General features: G+C 33.5%; 1 protein-coding gene across 7 annotated transcripts in view; it reads right to left on the reverse strand.

The window, feature by feature from the left end:
• LOC114049920 (centrosomal protein of 170 kDa-like) overlaps window positions 1-21487 on the reverse strand; it is a 172249-nt gene that overhangs the window by 127139 nt on the left and 23623 nt on the right. For all 7 annotated transcript variants that reach the window (XM_027871379.1, XM_027871374.1, XM_027871378.1 and 4 more), the window contains exon 2: window positions 8517-8662. In XM_027871379.1, coding sequence (XP_027727180.1) covers window positions 8517-8621 — 105 coding nt within the window. In that variant the 5' untranslated portion in view covers window positions 8622-8662. The remainder of the gene's footprint in view (window positions 1-8516; window positions 8663-21487) is intronic.

Here is a 21487-nt window from a genome sequence, read left to right on the forward strand (position 1 = left end):
CAAAAAGGCCTTCCTGTGAAGTTAGCTTTCTATTCACCACACCAAACACCTCTCACCTTGCACATAAAAGGTTGCTTATTAGACTCCGAGGCTTAACTATTATATTTACTCCACAATAATTCTTAAAAAGAGAAGATAATTTGAAATCACAGTGGTGTGCAGGTGAGCTGGGGTCCTTCAAGGCAATGCCAGGAGAGGACAATCTCTGTAGATTCTATCATTTTGGAGAAGCTTCAAATAGTGTTGGGAATGGACTCTTTCTACTTTCTGTGGACCAGCTTAGCTAAGCATACAAAGAAATAGCTTATCACTAGTAGAATGGAGATATATACATATATATATATATATGGAGATGGGTAGACAGATAGATAAATAGATATCGAATACATATATATATATAGATATATATAGATATATGAATTCTTTTGGCCACAACAGATGAAACGAAGAAAAGTACAAATATAAAATCATATGCGCACCAATTATGTTTGACTTAAACAATCTAGGAAATTATCTTATAGGGGTAAGCTGGAAAATTACCATTAGGATATCATTTAATCAATATCTGCAGAGTAGCAAATAGTATCATCACCTGAAAGAATTAATGTACTTTGGGGCAGGTAGGTGGCGAGGTGGATAGAGCTCTGGCCTTAGAATCAGGAGGACCTCAGTTCAAATCAAGCCTCAGATACTTGATACTAGCTGTGTGACCCTACGCAAGTCACTCAACCCCGATTGCCTCACCATAAGGAAAAAAAAAAGAATTAACGTACTTTGTAAAGTAGTGATTCTCGAAAAAGCTACTGGCAACCACAAGAATACTATGTATGGTATAAAGAAAATTCAAAATGTTTAGTTGTGATTCACTTGTGAGTTCTTAACCAGTATACAGAGAAAAGGAAGAGATGAATAATTTACAGTAACCCTAATACTGAAAATTCACCAAGGCTTGAGAACACTGAGAAGACTTTCATTCTGTCAGGTGAAACATTCCTTGGTTTCAAACCAAGAAGGGAGAATAACAAAAGAAAGGGAACTGAAAAAAAAGATGAAATGTAACCGAGACAAATATAAGTCTTGCCCTTAGGCTGAAATTTTAACTATACAATCTTGGGAAGATTGTGTTTAATTTGAGGCACAATTTAAAAGGATCACTAACAAAGGGATACTGTGTCCTGAGGAAAGTGAAGAGAAGGGTTAGGAACCTGTAAACTGAGGTTTAGTGTAGAAATGGAAGACTTCTGAAGGTTTGATTATTATTTTCAAATATCTAAAAGGTTTTTATTTGTAAGAGGACTTACTCTTTCCAAAAAGCAGAATGAGTATGAATGGATAGAACTTATATGAAGGCAGATTTCAAATTAATATACAGTGTAACACACAGAACTGACCACAGTAGAACGAGAAATAGTAAATATCTGAACTAGGCCACAAAACCTAATTTATTTATTCCTTCATGTACTCAAAGTACAATATTATAGAATCTAACCACTGTCTGTTAATGATGTTTTTGGGAAAAATGCTTTTTCAAAATTTCAAATTGAAATTCTAGATATATATGCTCTGTTATAGAATATAATCACTTTACCTATTATATTAGGCAAGAAAGATTTTTACAACTTCACCTGTACTATACAAGTGATCTGAGCTGGCAGGAGTTCTGTCATCTGGAATTCCCAGCTTTGAACTCAAACAATAAGCCTTTGTAAGAGCTTACTATGTGCCAGTTATTGTGCTAAATACCTAGAATATAAACAAAGGCAAAATCACAGTTCCTGCCCCCAAGAATTTCATATTCTATTAGGGGAGAAAACTATCTATATACACAAGATAAATATAGAATATAAATAGAAGGTAATCACAAATCTTCCTTTCTACCTTCCTTGCAAAAAAAAAAAAATAAAAAAACCCATAAATTTATAACACTACAAAAAGACCAAATAACTGCCCCCAAAAATCATTTAATATAATGTACAAGTATGGTCTAGCAACTAGAGTGATGACCTTGAGGAGTTCCTGTAGCCTTCTCTGGTTATCACATTAGTCAGTGAATTTGTCATCTTAGCGGCCACCTTAGAAGGTTAGTAAAATATAGCCTTGGACGGATATGCTATGATGACAGAATGGAAGAAGCCAAGATAAGAGGAATTTGGAAACATGGCAGTAGCAATTCCTTAAGACAGGATGAGGGGGACAACCACTGAGTAGGGATGGTTCAAACAGGGTCCAGAGGGATTCCATGCTTTGGATAGTTGAAGGTGAATAGTTCTAAGATTAACTCAATTCTAAAAGTGGGGATTATTAATTTAGATGAGTCAATGCACAAGTACACTCAATTCTAAAAGTGGGGATTATTAATTTAGATGAGTCAATGCACAAGTACAGAAGCTTTCTTTTATTCCTTCTAAAGAACTTCAGGTAATTACTTAGAAAGATCCCTGGGAATTGGTTAAACTTCAATTGCTGATTCTGATCTAGTCCAAACCTTCATTTTACACATAAGAAAACTGAGGTTCAAAGAGATTAAATCACTTTAGGAGAACTTTAGGATTACTCTTGCTGTTGATCAGAGGTATCTCTATTAGAGAGGAAAACATGACCCTCAAAAGTAAAAAGCTGAGAAAATAAGTAACAGTGGCATATTCTCTTCAATTACTATATACTTCATTTTAAGGAACAAATAATCTTTTTTAATAAATATGTTCCTAAAGAGTTAAACACAGCATATAATAGATTTTGAAAAACTGGATTCTATTATAAATACATCCAGAGTACAATAGAAAGAATGAGACGTGAAACTTCTCTGTGGGATGGTATGAAAAATAAGAAATCTAAAAGTCACAGGTGACATGTTATGGAGGCAGTTTAAAATGCAAAAATACATGAAGTAAATCACATGGCAAGGACAACACAGATGGCCTCTCCAACTAGGGACCTCATAGGACCCAAAATGGCTGACCGAGGAAGTTAAGAAATCAGTAGTAGGGTCAATTGGTCTAGGTTTTTGCAAAAGGGTTGGAAAAAAAAGAAAATGAAGAAAGTAAGTTTCAGTACTCATTTAGATTTCAATTAAAATCTTAAAAAGTGAGGGCAGATTCAAGAATACACTATAGATGTAAATGCAACACAGGAGCTGATTTATAAGAATGCTGTAGTGAAAACTTTAGTAACACCAATAATTCATTTGAAATGTAAATATGTATCTTCTAATTTACCTATTTCTTCCTAAATTAAATATTTAATTATGACACTAACTCAACTCATATTCGTTCTCCTATTTGTCTAACCAACTCTTCTCAGTCTCTTTTGCTGGATTATCATCCATGTCTTGCCTACTCTGAACAGGTATAAGGAAGAACTCTTTCCTGGGCCTTCCTGTGTACTTTTTATACTTTCTCTTTTTGAGACCTCACAGGTTCTCATTCAATGATCATATATATACAAATCATTCACAAATCAATATGTCTAGTACTAGGCTTTATCTTTCTTGACCTCCTGGCCCATATCTCGAACTCTTTGCTGGACATTTCCAGCTGTATTTCCCAGATATCTCAAAACCAGTAAATCCAAAACAGGACTCACTATGACTGCCTTTAAAAAGGGTATTCTTTTTTTTATTAATTTATTTATTTTTAGTTTTCAACATTTACTTCCACAAGATTTTGAGTTCCAAATTTTCTTCCCATCTCATACCTCCCCTCACCCCAAGATGGCATGCATTATGAATACTCCTTACCCTAATCTGCTCTCCCTTCTATTTCTCTTCCCCTTCTCTTATCCCCTTCCCCTTCAATTTTCCTGTAGGGCAGCATAGATTTCTATACCCCATTTCCTGTATATCTTATTTCCCAGTTGCATGTGAAAACATTTTTTTAACGTTTTTTAAAACTTTGGGTTCCAAATTTTCTCCCTTCCTCCCTCCCCACCCACCCTCACGGAGAAGGCAAGCAACTCGATACAGGTTATATATGTCATGCAAAACACCTCCATAGTAGTCATGTGAAAAATTAACTGTATTTCCCTTAATCCTACCCCACCCCCCATTTATTCAATTCTCTTTTTTGATCCCGTCCCTTCTTAGAAGTGTTTGCTTCTGATTACCCCCTCCCCCAATCTGCCCTCCCCTCTATCATCCTCCTGCTCTCTTGTCCCCTTCCCCCCCCCCCATTTTCCTGCAGGGTAAGATAGATTTCCTTACCTAATTGAGTGTGCATGTTATTCCCTCCTTAAACCAAACCTGATAAGAATAAGATTCACTCATTCCCTCTTACATTCCCCCATTTCCCCTCCATTGTAAAAGCCTTAAAAAAGGTATTCTTGATCTTTATTTTGTGTTATGGGTTCCTTTGGTAGTTTAGTGAAGCCTACGGAACACTTCTCAGAGTAATGTTTTAAATGCATAAAATAAAGTAAGAAAATATTACAAAGGAAACCCAATTTTATTGAAATAGAGTTACTGAAATATTTTTTTAAAAATTCACAGATCCCCTGAAATCTTCTACTATAATTCCACATCTCCTACTAATTTTCCATCAATCAACGAGATTCATTACCTAGGAATTGTCTTCAAATTTTTTCTCTCTTACCTCCTTATAAATAATCAGTTGTATTCCTCAGTAGAATGTAAGCTATTTAGGATCATAGATTTAGAGGAAGGAGGTAGCTTAAGAATAATCTAGAGCAGAGGTCCTTAACTCAGGAGTCCATGGATAGATTATTTAAGGAGGTCTGTGAACTTGGATGGGGAGAAAAATTACATCTTTATTTTCACTAACTTCTAAATGAAATTGAGTATTTTCTTTAATTATGAATATTTTCTAAAAGTATCCTAAGAAGGGGCCCACAGGCTTCACCACATTGCCAAAGGGTCCATAACACCAAAAAATGTTTAAGAACTTTTGATCTAGATTAAGTGACTGCCTAAGGTAACACAAATAATAAGTGACTGAGCTGGGACCTAAATCTATCTTACCTGATTCCAAATCAAATGCCTTCCCCATGGCACAAAGCTACCTCCCTTGAGAAAAGAAACTGGTTTTTAAACTTCCATATCCTACTGCAGCATCTAGTACATGGTAAAGCCTTTACAACTATATCCTATTTTATCAACTGATCATTGCAGTCACAACTTATATTTAATCACCATTTGAAATTATTCTACTGAGAAAACAATGAAATAAGAAATTCCTCTCTCTCACCATAATCTCCTATTCCTTCAAACTCTCCCTTCATAACATAATCTTAAGGTTCATTAAGAGGGACTAAGAAACATGATAGTACCACTGTACTCAACCCTGGTTAGACCATATTTGAATACAGTGTATTTATGAAACGAAACCAAGATGATAGGGAGACTAAGATCATGCCAGACAAGGATCAACTGATGAAAGCCAAAATGTTTAACCAATTAAAGAAAATACTTGGAGGGGTCAGGGAGAAGTGATGGTTGTGTTTAAGTACTTGAAGGACTTATGGGACAATGGGATTAATTAATTAATTAATCTCTTTGGATCCAAGGATAAAACCAGCAAAAATGCAAGAAAGGAAAATATAGATTCGACGTAAAATTTTCCAAACTGCAGCTGTCCAAAAGTTGGAGTTCAATGCACAGTGAATTTTCTATCAGTGGACTAGATGACCACTTATCAAATACGTTTTAGAAGGGATTCTTCTTCTTCTTAATAATGACAACAAAAAACAATAATAATATTTATGTAATGCTTTAAAGTTTGCATAGCTTTTTTTAAGTATTATCTCATTTGGGAAGTAGATGCTGTTATTATCCCCATTTTACAATTGAGGAAAGTGATGCAGAAAGAAGTTAAGTGGATAAGTGTCTGAGGTCATATTTGAAGTCAGGTCTTCCTGACTCTAGGCGCAGTGCTTTCTCTACATGATATACAGCTGGAAGAAACCTTAACATTCAAACTCTTCATTTTATAAATAATGAATGTGAGGTCTGAAGAGGTTAAATGAGTTGCCCAGAGTTATATAGTTAGTAGTAGCAGATGCATGATTCAAACGCAGTTCCCCTAATTCCATATTCCAGGGCTCTTTCCAGCACATCAGTCCTTCTCTTCATTTGGGCATAAATTGGACTGGATGACCACTTCTGAGGTCCTTTTCAACTATGAAGAGTACTAAAGAGCAGTTAATAATGGTTCAATGTCAACTTAGGAGGATTCTCCAAATAAATGCCCTCAGGATTGGTGTTTGCCCTGAACTGCTTAATGATTTTACTAATGACTTGGACAAAAGGATGGATAGAAGGCTTATTAAAATTTGCAGATGACAAAAAAAAAAAGGAAAGAATAGTCAAAACAGTAGATGATTGGGTCAGGATACAAAAAGATTTTGACAGGCAACAAGAAGGAGAAAAATCTAATCTTACATTTGGGCTAAAAAAAAAAGTTGACTTTATGAGATGAAAGAAAAAAAAAGCAGTTGCTCTGAGAAGGATCTAGAGGTTTTAGTGGATTCCAAGCTCAACATGTATCAACAGTAAGATATGGCCACCAGAAGAACCAATGTCAGTTCTGAGGTTACATTAAGTAAAGCACAGAAGCTGGGACTTCGGAGGTGATAGTTCTACTGTTCTCCTCTCTCCATAACTGGAGTATGATGCTTACTGCTGAATGCTATATTCTACAAACTACAGCTGGGTAGTGTCTGAATCAGGGTTAACATTTTTTGTGTCATGGACCTCTTTGGCAATGTGGTGAAGCACATGGCACCCTTTTCTGAATAATGCTTTTAAATACATAAAATCATTACAAAACCAATTATTGTGAATTACAGCTATCAAATTATCAAGCAAACAAGTTCACAGATCCCAGGTTTTAAGAAATTCTGAATTAAAAGATCACCGAATAATAGATTTCAAGCTCAAACTCCAATACAGCCCCTTCATTTTCCAGATGAAAAAACTGAGGCCCAAAGAGAGGTTAAATGATGTGTCCAAGTAAGTAGCAGAAGCAGAATCTGAACCCAGGTCATCTTAATTGAAATCCAGCACTCTTTGCATTTTAACCATGCTGCTCTCAAGATCATTTAATCTGAACCCCTTATTTTTACAGATGATGAAACTGAGGCCTAAAGAAGTAAAATTATTTACCTAAAATCACCCAATAAAAAGCAGAGCTAGATTCTGAACCTGGATCTTCTAACTAAAAAACCACTGCTCCTTCAACTATACCAAAAAAATTCCCAACAGCTGAGCTATCTAGTAGTATAGAGCTTAGCAAAACGGGAGCTCCTGGAAAGTAGAAGATTACCTATCCCCAGTGTCTTCAAGGGAAGGCTTGGTTATGACTTTTCAGGAATGTTGCAGTAGGGATTCCTATTCATGCCTTAAGACTGACTAGTTAAGCTCCAAGATCTTTCATCTCTCATATTCTGTGATTCATTATAATTTAACATACAATGAAATTGAGAACCAATTGAAAATGTAGATTTGCAATTCATTTGTGGCTAAACATCTTATTCACAGTTATGCTCAAAGATACTTCAAAGATTATGCCTTCACATGTAAAAAACCTAACATAAGTAATCTTAACCTGTGATTATATTCAGAGCACTTTAAAGTTTTTTTTCATCAACCTATTCGGAAGCACCATGATGAAAAGCACTAAATGCTAAAATGTATGGTTAAACCACTATAATACAGTGTATAATATAGTATAATATAGTGTATAATATATATAATATATATAGTATAATATAGTGTATAATATATATAATATATATAGTATAATATAGTATATATAGTATATATAATATAGTATATGCAGTATATATAATATAGTGTATATAGTATAATATAGTATAATACAAACATACATACTATATATAAACATAATATACTATATATAAACATACATACTAAATGTATGGTTAAACCACCATACATAGTTTTTAAAAATGCTCTTTTACCTGCACACCTAGAAACAAAATGAGCTAGCAAAAGAGAAAAGATAAGAACTTTTTTTACTTCAGTTTTTTTCACTTAGTGCTCTCTTAATTTCAAAATGCTACTTTGAACTGTCACCTTGTTCCAAAATGATGCTTCCTACTCTTAAAAATCCAATTTAGTTTCTTTTACTATTTTACTAAAAACAAAACAAAACAAAACAAAACTATTCTTTCTTATTCAATACTCACTTTCCTCAACAGCACCAGAACCAAGTGCTTCTTTAATATAATGATGAGTAGAACTAAAAGGAATTTACCTAAAATTGAATAGCTAAAAGTTAAAAAACCTGTGTGTATATATATGTATATTTGAATATGTGCATGTACATTCTTATATACACATATGGGTTGTTCCAAAAGTTTTAGTGCAATTTAAACTTTTAAGCTTAAAACAGCACTAAGATTTTGGGATACCCTATATATGTAAAAAGTTAAAGTAACTTCTTCAAAGCATTATAACTCTCAAAAGAGTTCAATAGAACAACCTTGTGTAAAAATTCAAATCTTTAAGTAGACCCATATGGAATGAAGGCTGATGCAATTACCTGCAACATAAGCTCACAGTCATCTCTTCCAACAAAAATCATTTCTCGTGGCAGCCTGTGGCGGGTGCCTCCACTGCTCACCAAAAACCAGGATGTTAAGCTCATTTTCTGCTCAGCTTCTAACTCTCTGGCAAGGCTACGTCATCCTGCAGGGAGAGGCAAAGAAAAACACATTCAGATATTTTTAGCTGTAGTCCCTACTCAAAAAACACTGTGAACAGACATATAATAGAATTCAAATAAGTAGTATCCAGTAGCAAGTATGCTTTTTTAAATGGATTGTGTCCAGAGGAAATGAAACAAGCTACTAGATTAATATTGGTAAAATAAACCAAAAGATTTTTTGAGAAACTCAATTAAAAAAGAAGGCATTAAAAACAAATAGGTAGGCATTCAACTAAAATACTTGATACAAGGAAAAATTTTTTGTATACTTCATAACAATTCATAATTGTCATGTGAATTAATGCCAAGAAAATCCTAGTGTCATGTAGACATCAAGAAATTTTATTGGATAAATTGGAATGCAATCATTTTATTCATAAGCGGCTACAGAGAAAACAAAAAAAAGTGACACATTTCAAACAGTTTAAACAAAAACAAATGAAATTCTACTTGCTTACTGAAGGATTGGTGAGTGCAACAATGGTATCTAGTCTTCTCACAGATCCTCAATACATTTTCCATGAACATATTATTCTATTTGAATTTGCAAAATAATAAAATATTTTGAAATGGCAAAATAAAACAAGATACCATTCTACAGAGTAAAGCAAAAAAAAAAAGAAAAGCCTGAACAACATTAAGCATTATTTATATATGGCAAATAATTGGTTTAACTCATATATTACAAAGAATTGGTTTAACCCAAACAATAGGTTACTAAATTTAAGAAAAACACAAATAAGCTAATCTATGATCTTAATTCTCTCAAACTATATAACTTAATCCTGACAATCTATGTGAAATTCTAAGTCTCTCATTCAACAAACTACTTACTGAACCTGCTCAATAGTTTTCCATCTGTCTTTTCTGACATATTGGACTGTTAGTAAATCCCCAGTCCATATTGGGAGAATTTTACAGAGAAAAAAATAAATTTATATATAGTTACAATGTGAACACATGAATATTATAAAATATTGAATAGAGGTATTAGGATGTAGGTCAAGAGGAACACACTGACATTTATAAGGGAAAACTGAAAATGACTATATCAGGATGATAAAAATGAAAGCTTTCAACCAAACTAAAGTATAATAGAAAACAGACATAGAGGATAATAGAGGGCAACCTTAGAATCAGTGAACCATTTCTGACCCATATTATGTCCCAAGAACAAAATGCTTAACCTTTGATTATATTGAGCTATCCTCCAGCACTGTAAATTGAGAAGCCTAGCTATAACTGTATAGGGAGAGGGAGTTTTTACAATGTGAACTCCCTTTACATATCAATGAAATCACAGGTCCTGAATCACCCAGAACAATGAAAAAATCCTAAAACATGTCCCTCATTATTCATCGCTAAATACAGCAATGACTGCATCTAACAACATAGAAAACATTCTGTGCTGATAGCTGCTCATTAATCTACCATAAGGAGACAGATGTTTCATTATTTGATCGCTGGGACCATCATTTTCTTTCTAGGGATCTTTTCATTTATGTTATTGTAGTCACTGTATTGGATTTTTTTTAACTTCTGTTTATTTTACTCTGCATCAGTTCATACAACTCTTTCCAGGCTTTTCGGAATACCTTATATTCTACATTTACTATAAAATAATATTCTATTACATTCATATACCTTAGTTTTTTCAGATAACCCTTAATCTATAGGTATCAATTTTGTTTCTAGATCTCTACTACTTCAAAAAGTGATAATCTGAATATTTTGTTATACAGAGCATTCACAAAAGTCTTAGTACAGTTTTAAGCTATTAAAACTTTTAAAGTTTTAGCTTAAAACTAAAAGTTTTAGTAGCTTTAAAACTATAATAGCTTTAAACTGCGCTGAAACTTTTGGGACACTTCATAAACTGGACCATTATTTTTGTCTCTTGACTTCCTCAGGATATATGTCTCAAAGTGGAATCTCTGGGTCAAACTAGATGAGCATTTAATCACTTTTCTTGAATAATTCCAAACTGTCCTCTATAACTGCTGGATCAACTCACAGTTCCTCCAATAATATTTTCAGTGTACATATGAATATATATCTCCTTCAACATTGACTGTTTTCAGTTTTGTTGAGTCATCATTTCCAATCTGCCGACTGTAAAGTAAAGCTTCAAATTGCATTTATTTATAATTATTCTGTATATATTCATACGTACTTCCAGTTAACAAGACATGAAAAGATATTAAGGAGCTCAGATCTCTTGTACATACCCAAGTGAATATCTGAACAGGATTCCAGATAAAGCAGACAAAGAAAATCAAAGAGAAATAGAAATAAGCTCCTTTATACAGTTGAAACTACACAAAAAGATGGCCAGAAGGCATTGGAGTCTGGAAGAAGGGTCACACTATGGAACCCTATGCAAACTTTGGTACTATGTACACACAACTTAAGAGTGCTCATAGAAAGGCTGCTTCAGGGGGAAAAAGAAGTCTCATGCAGTGGATTCTGGCATGGTGAATGGACTGCGGCCAATAAGGCCATATCCATCCTGCATCTGTACCAGGATAAGAAGCAAGGATAGAAGGCAGCCAGCAGATATGTCAGTCTGACCTCTAACCTGAATCAGAATCCAGCATGAACTGAGTGGTCCCTGAGAGACCTAGCTTGAAGCTAATGGGAAAGCAATAAGAATGGAAGTGAGTGGCAATTCACTTATCCATCTGAGGACTGTGGATTCAACTCACAGACTTGGTCAGGGACCTGCAGATTAGTTACCTGGACCAAAGGTGAACATACATTAATGTTCCTTTGAACCAACATAGATTCCATTAGCTAACAGTAGCTGGGACCAACAACAGTACCCTGGAGTTCCAACCGGAAAGCAAATATACAATTGTGTTGCCCAGTCCCAAACCAGAGTCTGGAGCTTATAAAGCTCAGGCCAGAAAGACAGTGATTAGACTTCCTCCTAGATATGACAACTAAAGGTGAACCGAAAGTTTGTAGGTCTCCGGCTGGAGTCACCCTGTAACACAGCATTTGATTCATGGAGAAAACAGAAGCAAGATCCAAGGGAAGAAGATCAGGACCAAACATGGCACTGGCAACCACTCCAGAAGCTCACAGAGCATGGCTCAAACACAAAGTCCCAATTCAGGAAATAAAGACGAAAAAAAAAGACATCCATGATAAAGAACTGTTATGGAGCCAAGGATGCACAAGACAAATACAGAAGAGAATATCTCAAGAATACCTACAAGCAAAGCCTCAAAGAAAAACATAATCTGGTCATAAGATCAACTAGGATTCCTGAAAGAAATAAAGGAAATATTTAAAAACCATAAATGAAAGAAATCTTGAGTAAAAAACTGGAAAAGAAATGAGAGCACTTGGAAGGAGAATTCATAGCTTAGTATAAGATACAAAATTTGACCCAAGTAACAGACTCTCCAAAAATCAGAACGAACAAACAGAAGTTAATAACTCCATGAGACAACAGAATGTTAATACAAAGTCAGAAGACTAATAAAAGTACACCAAAAAATACTAGATAACTTGTAAAAAACTGACCTAGGAAAAAAATCAAGGAGAAAAAGAATCTAACAAGAATTGGTCTACCTAAAAGATGTCACCGTAAGAAAAGCCTGAATATTATATTTCAAGCAATCATGAATGAAAAGAAAGAATCCATTTACTTCCCACTTTTCTAAAAGAAACCCTAAAATGAAAATTCAGGAATGTCACAGCCCAAATACAGAGCTTCCAACTTATCTGAAAATACTACAAACCACAAGAAAAAATTCAAGTACCAAGGACCCAGTCAGAATCACACAAGATTTGTCAATTAAAAGCTAAAAAAAGAAGATAGCTTCAAATACAATATTATTTTTGAAATAAATTTATTTTTACATGCATTTATAATCATGCCCTCTCCCCACAATAAAGTAATACCTCCCCCTGAAAAAACACCTCTCATCATAAACATGCACAGGTCAGCAAAACAAATTTCCACAACGGCCATTTTTGAAAAAAATTTATATCACTCTCTGCATTTTAAGTTGATAACCACTCTGAGAAAAGGTTAGTGGCTTTTTTTATGTTCAGTCTTTTGTATTTGTCTATCAACATTGCATTGATTAGAATTCTAAAGTTATTCAAAATTATTTTTCTCTATACATTTTACTATATGAATTATTCAACTAGATCTCATTTAACTCTACAACAATACAGAGAGGTCCTCCCATTCTCCACTGGAACTGTCCATTTCATCATTTCTTATGGGCACATAATATTCCATTACAATCATATACCACAATTTGTTTAGCTATTCCCCAAAAGGTTGGCAAAACTCTTCAGTTTTCAAGTTTTGGCTATCAAAAAAAAAGAGCTCTATAAATATTTGTGCATAAAAGTCTTTTTTTTTTTTATCTCTTAGGGAAATAGGCCTAGTAGTGATATTGTTAGGTCAAAGGACATGCAGTTTAGTAACTTTTGAGGCATAGTTTATGTTGAACTAACTTTGTATTCCGGGTATAAAACCAACATGGTCTTAAGGTACAATATTTTATTTAAAATTTTTGTAGCAATGTGTATTAGGGATATTAATATATAGTTTTTTTTTTTCTGGTCTGTTTGATACCTCTGCTTTGTTTGATATTTAAACCCTGAACCAAGAATATATAGCTACTAGAGCCAGTAAGCTTAAAATTACACTAAGACTTTGGGGACATAGAGAAAGAAGCTGTAAGGGTGCCTTCTTTCCTTATTACTGCAAGCAACATATGTAAATTGTTAAAGATTCTTAGAAAGTTTGATAGAATTCACTTGTAAATCCATCTGGGCCCTGGCCTTTGGGAGTTTATTTATGGCTTGTTCAATTTTTTTTTTGGGGGGGGTAGAAGGAGATGGCTCCTGAGCTATTTAAAAAATCAACTTCTACTAAGTTCACCCATTGATCCAAATTATCATTTTACTAGCATATAATTGGACAAAATAGTTTTTGATGATTTCCCTTATTTTTTCTTCAACTGTTCTGAATTCTCCTTTATAATTTTTGATATGAAGTTTGGTTTTCTTCTCTTTTTTCTTTAAACTAGGATTAGCTATTTATCAGTTTTTTAATTTCTATTTTTGTCAATATTTGTCTTCATTGTTAGTAGTTTTCAGAATCTGTATTTTGTTGTTTGAGGATTTTTTGTTTTTGTTCAAGTGTTTTTTTTAGTTGTATGCCTGATTTATTGATTCGTTTTTTCTCTTTTATTAACAAAAATATAAAATTCCCCTAAGAACAACATTAGCTGTAACCTTTAAGTTTGGGTATATTGTTCCATTATCATTTTGGTTAATTAAATTTGTTTGATTAAATTTAAAGTTTCTATTAATTGTTCTTTGAGACATCACTTCCTCAGAATTATTATTAGGTCTCCAATTACTTTTTAACTATTTCATTAAGAGCCTTTTATTTAATATAATTTTTATTGCTTTGTGATCTGTTAATGATGTTTAGCATTTGTGCTTTTCTACATTTTTAGGAGGTCTTTATGCATTAAAACATGGTCAATTTTTGTAAAATTTCCATGGACATCTTAAATGTATGTAAATTCCTTCCTATTCCCATTCATTAACTGTCAGAGATTGTTCACTTTTATTTTCTTGAAGTTCTATTAAGGTCCTTCTTTCTTGTTTATCTTTTGGTTAGATATGCCTAGGTCTAAAAGTAGTACATTGAGGTCCTCCATTATTATAGTTTTACTATCATCCCTCCTATATGATTTAATTTTTCCCTTAAGTATTTAAATGTTATCCTATATGTGTATATACTATATTAAGTATTGATATGGATTCATTATCTGCAGTGCCTTAAGCATAATTTAATTTCCCTATTTATCGTTTTTCCACTCTTTTTTTCTGAAATCATGACTGCTACCCTTGCTCTGTTGAGTTCAGTTCAAGGATAACAGATTTTGCACTAACTCCTCCTTTTAATTCAAGGTGAATATTTGTGTTTCAACTGTGTTTCTTGTAAACAACAATGTCAGATTCTCTCTTCTAATCCATTTTGCTCTCTTTTGTATACATGTCACATTCATATTCAGTTATAATGACTACATGTGGACTTCTATCAATTCTGTGTTCTTGTACTTTTCCCTTTCATCTTCCCCTCCCCTACCACTTTATAAATAAGAAGGGGGTAAGGAAGGTTGCTTGACACTGATGATCAATAAGTGAAACAGCTTCTTTCCTCTCTGTTGCTGTTCTTCTCTGCTTGTCCCCGATTCCAAGTTTTTAATTTTCTTTCTTTCCTTTTAATTCCCTCTGAATGTATATTCCATTCTCTGAGAGTTGACTTAAATACCTTCCCCACTCCCCTGATAAGACTTTTTTCTCTGTCCTCTCCTATTTGAGTGGTATTTCTATATTGAAACTTTTTTGTGTGTAGCTGTAATGGTGTTCAATTTTCCTTTAAATGGCTCAGACAAAAGTGAGCTTCATCAGATGCCATTTTTTCATTCCTTGCTCCATGGTTATATACTCTTCTCCTCATGTACCTCTATTATGTTAGTTTAGTTCTATTATGTTACAGTGAGGTTCCTTTCCCCCCTTTCACCTCTTTTCTTCCCCAGTATAGTCTCTATCACATCCACTTTTGTCTTTCCATAAGACCATTAAACCAGAAAAAAGAGACCCACAGGCCCTCATCATGTTTACCTTTCTCAAAGACCCTTAAAGATGTGACAGTTCTAAGAAGTCACTTGTTTCTTATTCCTCTTTAAATATGTAAACAATTTATCCCATATTCCTAAATGGGCTTGTGCTCTGAGATTCACTTGGCAATTTCCCTGTGTCTGCTGCAGTCTCCCCTAGCATGCCCTGTTCTTTCCTTCACAGTGCCTTCCCCACCCGACCCAATTCAGTGGCAATAAGCAGCAGACTTCTATTCTTTACTCTCCTCCCCCCATTTGGAGTTAGAGGAATTTAAATCCAGCCTCAGACACTTGCTAACCACTAACTGTATGACCCTCGGGAAGTAACTTTAATCTCTCTATGACTCAGTTTCCTAATGTGTAAAATGAGAATAATACTAGCATTTATCTAACAGGGTTGTTAGGAGGATAACAGCAGATGATATTTGTAAAGTTCTTTATAAACATTAAATGCTATTTTATTATCATTATTTTTATTTAATGACTATGATAATGCTATAGGGAGTTAGCATGTGAATGATGCACAAGATTTTAAAGAAACTGGACTAACATCCAGCTACTTCAAGTTATTTTCCCCTCAGATGTCACCTGGGGCAGAGATAGGCTAGTGAAAATTAATACCTTCTTCTTTAGGCCTCCAGGGCTCTTCCATCAAAAGGGAAGGGGGAAAGAAAAACCTGAAAGTACCACAGATCTCAGTTAAAAACTTTGAGCATAAGCAGAAACATTAACATAGCCAAAGACATCCAAATGAGTCCAAACACCTCTGAATAAATATGACAGGACAAAGGAAATTGAGGCAACACCTGTCCAGGCAGAGGACCTTGTGGATTTGCAAGACACCACTGAACCAGAGCAGGATGTCCCTGAACAGTTCAAGAGAGAATTAAGAATAGTAAAAGCAGAATTTAGGGCCTGCAGAAATAATTAACTGAGTTAGAAAAACTTGAATCAAAGGGAGTCAGTCTCTCCAAAAGGAAAAAAAAAGACAATCTGATTAGGAATATAAATATACAGAAGTAAAAGACAATCTTTAAGAAGAGAAGCAAAGTATATGAATTGATGCAATGACATGAGAAGAATCAGGAGAACATTGTACACAAGAACAACAATACTGTAACAATGATCAATTGTGAAAGACTTACCAACCCTGAGCAAGACAATTCCAAAGGACCTATGATGAAAAATGCTATCCACCTCCAGAGAAAGAACTGATTGAAGCATACTTTTTTCATTTTCTTTATTTTGGTTTTTGTCTGTTTTCTTTTGTAACATGATTAATACAGAAATGTGCTTTGCATGACTTCACATACATAACTACTATCTTACTGATTTGCCTTCTCAACACATAGGAGAGGATGAAGGGAGTGAGAATTCAGAACTCAAAAATTTTAATGAAATATTAAATTTTTTAAAATGTAATTGAAAAATATTTAATGAAATTAAAATAATTTTTAAAATCAGAAAAAATAGAAGAAAAGCAAAGAGCCAATAAACAATCAATTAATGAACATTTATTAAGCACCTACTATGTTCCAGGCATTGTGCTAAACATTAGGAATACAAAGAAAAGTAAAAGACAGTCCCTGTTTGCTACAGAAGAGTTCATACTCTTTTTTTCCTAAATTTATTTATTTATTTTTACTTGTCAACACTCACTTCCATAAGATTTTGAGTTCTAAATTTTCTCCCCTCCCTCCCATCCCTCTTCCTCAAGGTGGTGTACAATCTGATATAGGCTCTACATATACATTCATATCAAACCTATTTTCACATTACTCATGTTGTAAAAAAGAATTAGAACCAATGGGAGAAAGGACAAGAAGGAAGAAACAAGAACAACAATAAAAAAAAAGAGAGAGAGCAAATAGTATGCTTCAATCTGCATTCAGACTTCATAGTTCTTTTTCTGGATGTGGATAGCATTTTCTATCATGAGTCTTTTGGAGTTGTCTTAGATCCTTGCATTGCTGAGAAGAGCTAAGTCTATCAAAGTTAGTCATCACACAATGTTGCTGTTACTGTGAACAACGTTCTCCTGGATCTGCTCACTTCAGTCAGCATCAGTTCATGTGAATCTTTCCAGGTTTTTCTGAAGTCTGCTTGCTCATCATTTCTTACAGAACAATAACATTGCATTATGTTCATATACCACAACTTGTTCAATCATTCCCCAGTTAATGGGCATCCTCTCAATTTCTAATTCTTAGCCACCACAAAAAGAGCTGCTATAAATATTTTTGTACTTGTAGATCCTTTTCCCATTTTTATGATAGAAGAGCTCACATTTTAATGGTGGAGCTATCAGGTAAACAATTATGTACAAACAAGGTTTATATATATTTGTAAATAATGAACAGATGAAAGTCACTACAATTAAGAGGGATCAAGAAAAACTTCCTGATTTTAGCTGGGACTTAAAGGAAGCCAATAGGATGACAGAAGGAAAGAAAGCATTCCAAGCTTGAAAGTCAGTCAGTAAAAATGCTCCAAATTGGGAGATGGAAGTTGGGAGTACCTTGATCTTTTTATAAATAAAACATATTCATCTCAAAGACAGGATGTATAGAGACAACTTATGGGCTAATGGATCTCCTAAAAGAATATGACAAGTCAAAAAACCTGAACCACAAAATGCAATAAAACATACAAGAAAATTGCCTCAAATTTCTGAATATAGCAAACAAAATGTAAATTTAAAGAATCCAGATTGCTTCACGAAAAAATCTTATGCTGTAAACTTCAAGATACACAGTAATTAATCAACAATTCTAATGATAAACAACAAATACTACAAGTGACCAGGTGAAAAGACTTTCAAACACAAAGAAAATCTGATTAACATAAGTCTACTTTGTACCCACCAGAAACTGCAGAAGTGAATGGAATGTGTTCCAAAGAAGAAAGGAGCTCAAGATGAACCCTAGGTGACATACACTACAAACCTAAGCCTAATCATCATTGAAGAAAAGAAGGATGTTCACTAAAAGCTTCCCCAAAGGCACAAGGATACTATTCACTTGGCAAACATTTTAGATTTCAGAAACACAAAAACATCAGATACAACTATCAAAGCAAATATAAGTAATAAAATAAATTATCCTAGAAAATAGAGAAAAATTAATAAGAGAAACACCTATGAAGTTAAAAAATAACAGTAACAAAAAAACAACACAGGGACCTTAAGATATTTTTTTCCCTAAAAGTACAATATAAGAAACATGAAAGTGGAACTTAAATAGAAGTGATTATAAAGGAACAAGTCTGAAACACCATGGTCTAAATCTTACAACATCTTGACTAGGAATCAGCAACCAGAAGAGTGAGAGGGCAAAGGACTGAGAGGGATTTCATGACTAATGGAAATGAAAACGATCACAGGGACAGCAGATATAGAAATGTACCATACAATCAGGAGTACAGGACAATTTCTACCATGAGGCAATGCTTCTTTCCTCTCTATCTCCTACAGGAAGTGATACTTCTAAGTGAGGCACAAGGGAAAAATGGGGTAATGGGGCAAGATTTAAAAGGTCATAAAAGAGAAACAATCTGGTACTGGTTAAGAAATAGAGTGGTAGATCATTAGAATAGATTAGGCACATAATAAGCTGTAGTAAATGACTAGTGTTTAATAAACTCAAAGATCAAAGCTTTTGGAACAAGAACTCATTATTTAACAAAAACTTCCAGGAAAATTAGAAAGTAGTTTGGCAGAAACAAGGTATAGAACAATATCTCACATTGTACACCAAGATATGGTCAAAATTGGCACATGATTTAGATATAAAGGGTGTTATCATAAGCAAATTAGGGCAGCACAGAATAGTTTACCTGTCAGATCTATGGATAAGGGAAGAATTTATGACCAAAACAAGAGATAGGCATTATGGGATGTAAAATGGATAAGTATGATTACACTAAATTAAAAACATTTTACACAAACAAAACGAATGTAGCCAAGATTAGAAGGAAAGCAGAAAACCTGGGAAAACATTTTACAGCAAGTTTGTCTGATAAAGACTTCATATCTCAAATATATAGAGAACTGAATCAAATTTATAAGAATACAAGTCATTACCCAGTTGATAGATGGTCAATGGCTATGACAGGACAGTTTTCATAAGAAGAAATCAAAGATATCTAAATAGTCATATGAAAAAATGTTCTAAATCACTACTGATAGAGAAACGCAAATTAAAACAACTTGGAGGTACCACCTCACACCTATCAGATTAACTAATATGACAAAAAAAGAAAATGACAAAAGTTGGAGGGGATGTGGGAAAATTGGGACAGTAATGTATAGTTGGCAGAATTGTGAACTGGTCTAACCATTATGGAGAACAATTTGGAACCATGCCCAAAAGGATATAAAATTGTGTATACCCTTTAACCCAGCAATACGACTAGGTCCGTATAACAAACAGATCATAAAAAAAGGAAAAGTACCTATATATAAACATTTGTAGCATCTCTTTTTGTGGTGCCAAAGAATTGGAAATTGAGAGGATGCCCATCAGCTGGGGAATGGTTGAACAACTTCTGGTATATGATTGTGATGGAATCTATCATGCTATAAGAAACGATAAGCAGGATGGTTTCAGAAAAACCTGGAAAGACTTACATGAACTGATGCAAAGCTAAGTGAGCAGAAGTAGAACACTGTACACAGTAATAGCAATACTGCTTGATGATCAACTGTGAATGACTTAGCTATTTTTAGCAATACAACAATATTGCTAAGCTATTGCTAAGACAATTTTGAAGGACTCATGATGAAAAATGCTATGCAGAGAAAGAACTGATGGAAGTCTGAATGCTCAAAAAATATTTTAAAAAATTTTTGTCTGTGTTTTCTTTCACAACATGACTAAGAAATAAATTTTACATGACTGCATGGGTATAACCTATATAAAATTCCTTGCCTTCTCTATGAGGGGGGATAGGTGGGAGAAAAGGAAAGAATTTGCAACTCAAAATTAAAAAAAAATGTTAAAATTTTTACATGTAATCAGAAAAAGATAAAATACTTTTAAAAGAGTGGAGGATTTTTTAATATGTGAAAAGGAAGAAATAATAAACATATCCTTTTTAGACCATAATATAATAGTAGTAAGTCAGTCAACAAGCACATAGTAAATACCTACTGGGTGTGTTAAGAAGCACCGTTAAAGGAGCACAAACAAAAGACACAGACCAAAATGGAGACCTGACTTAAGGAAATACTAAATAATGAGTAGGACCAAAGAACAAACCCTAGAAACAATTAGTGTTATAGAAACAATAATTATGTGAAAGAAAATAATAATGACAGAACATATCAAAATTTCTGGGATGCAGCTAATATCCCCAGGGGAAAAATGCCTAAAAATATATATTAGCAAAAGAGAAAAGTAGAGGATAAACAAATTGAATGTGTATTTTTTAAAAATTAGAAAGCTACCAAACCCAAGATAATTATAAAGGAGGAAGTAATGAAAATTAAAGTAGGAAAAAAAATCTGTAAATCCAAGAATATGGAAGTGATAAAGAAAACTAAAAGTTGATTCTTAAAAAAAAAAACTGATATAACAAATTTGATCAACCTTTACTAAACCGGAAAAGCAAATCAACAGAAAATGAGCAAGATGAAATTACAATAAAACCAAAAGAAATATAAAAGAATTATCAGCCACTAATTTTTTTTAAAAAAGGAAATATAGATTGATTTACTTTGAATTCTATCATGCATTCAAAGAACAATTAATTTAATTTTACATAAATTGTTTGAAAGAATAGGGAAAGATACCACGCTACCAAACTACAAAACAAATAGAATCTTGGTACCTAAACCAAAGATAAAGAAGTCAGAAAAAGAAAACTATAGACCAATATTTCTAATGAATAGGGATGCAAAATATTAAATAAAATGTTAGTAAGAAGGTTACACAGCATATTAAAATCATCATATCATATCATGGTCTATAGACCATGTTGGATTTATACTAGGAATGCAGGGTTAGTTCAAAATTAAGAAGTTATTATTTGATATACTTCTAAAAGCATGTTAGTTATAGCAACAAGACATGAAAAAAATTAGGTTATAAGAATAGACAAAGAAAGAATAAATTATTTCTGCAGGTCTGTTGCTTTATTTAA

Source organism: Vombatus ursinus, unplaced genomic scaffold, assembly GCF_900497805.2.
Source record: "Vombatus ursinus unplaced genomic scaffold, bare-nosed wombat genome assembly UNPS02014798.1, whole genome shotgun sequence".
In the NCBI taxonomy this organism is placed as follows: Eukaryota; Metazoa; Chordata; class Mammalia; order Diprotodontia; family Vombatidae; genus Vombatus; species Vombatus ursinus.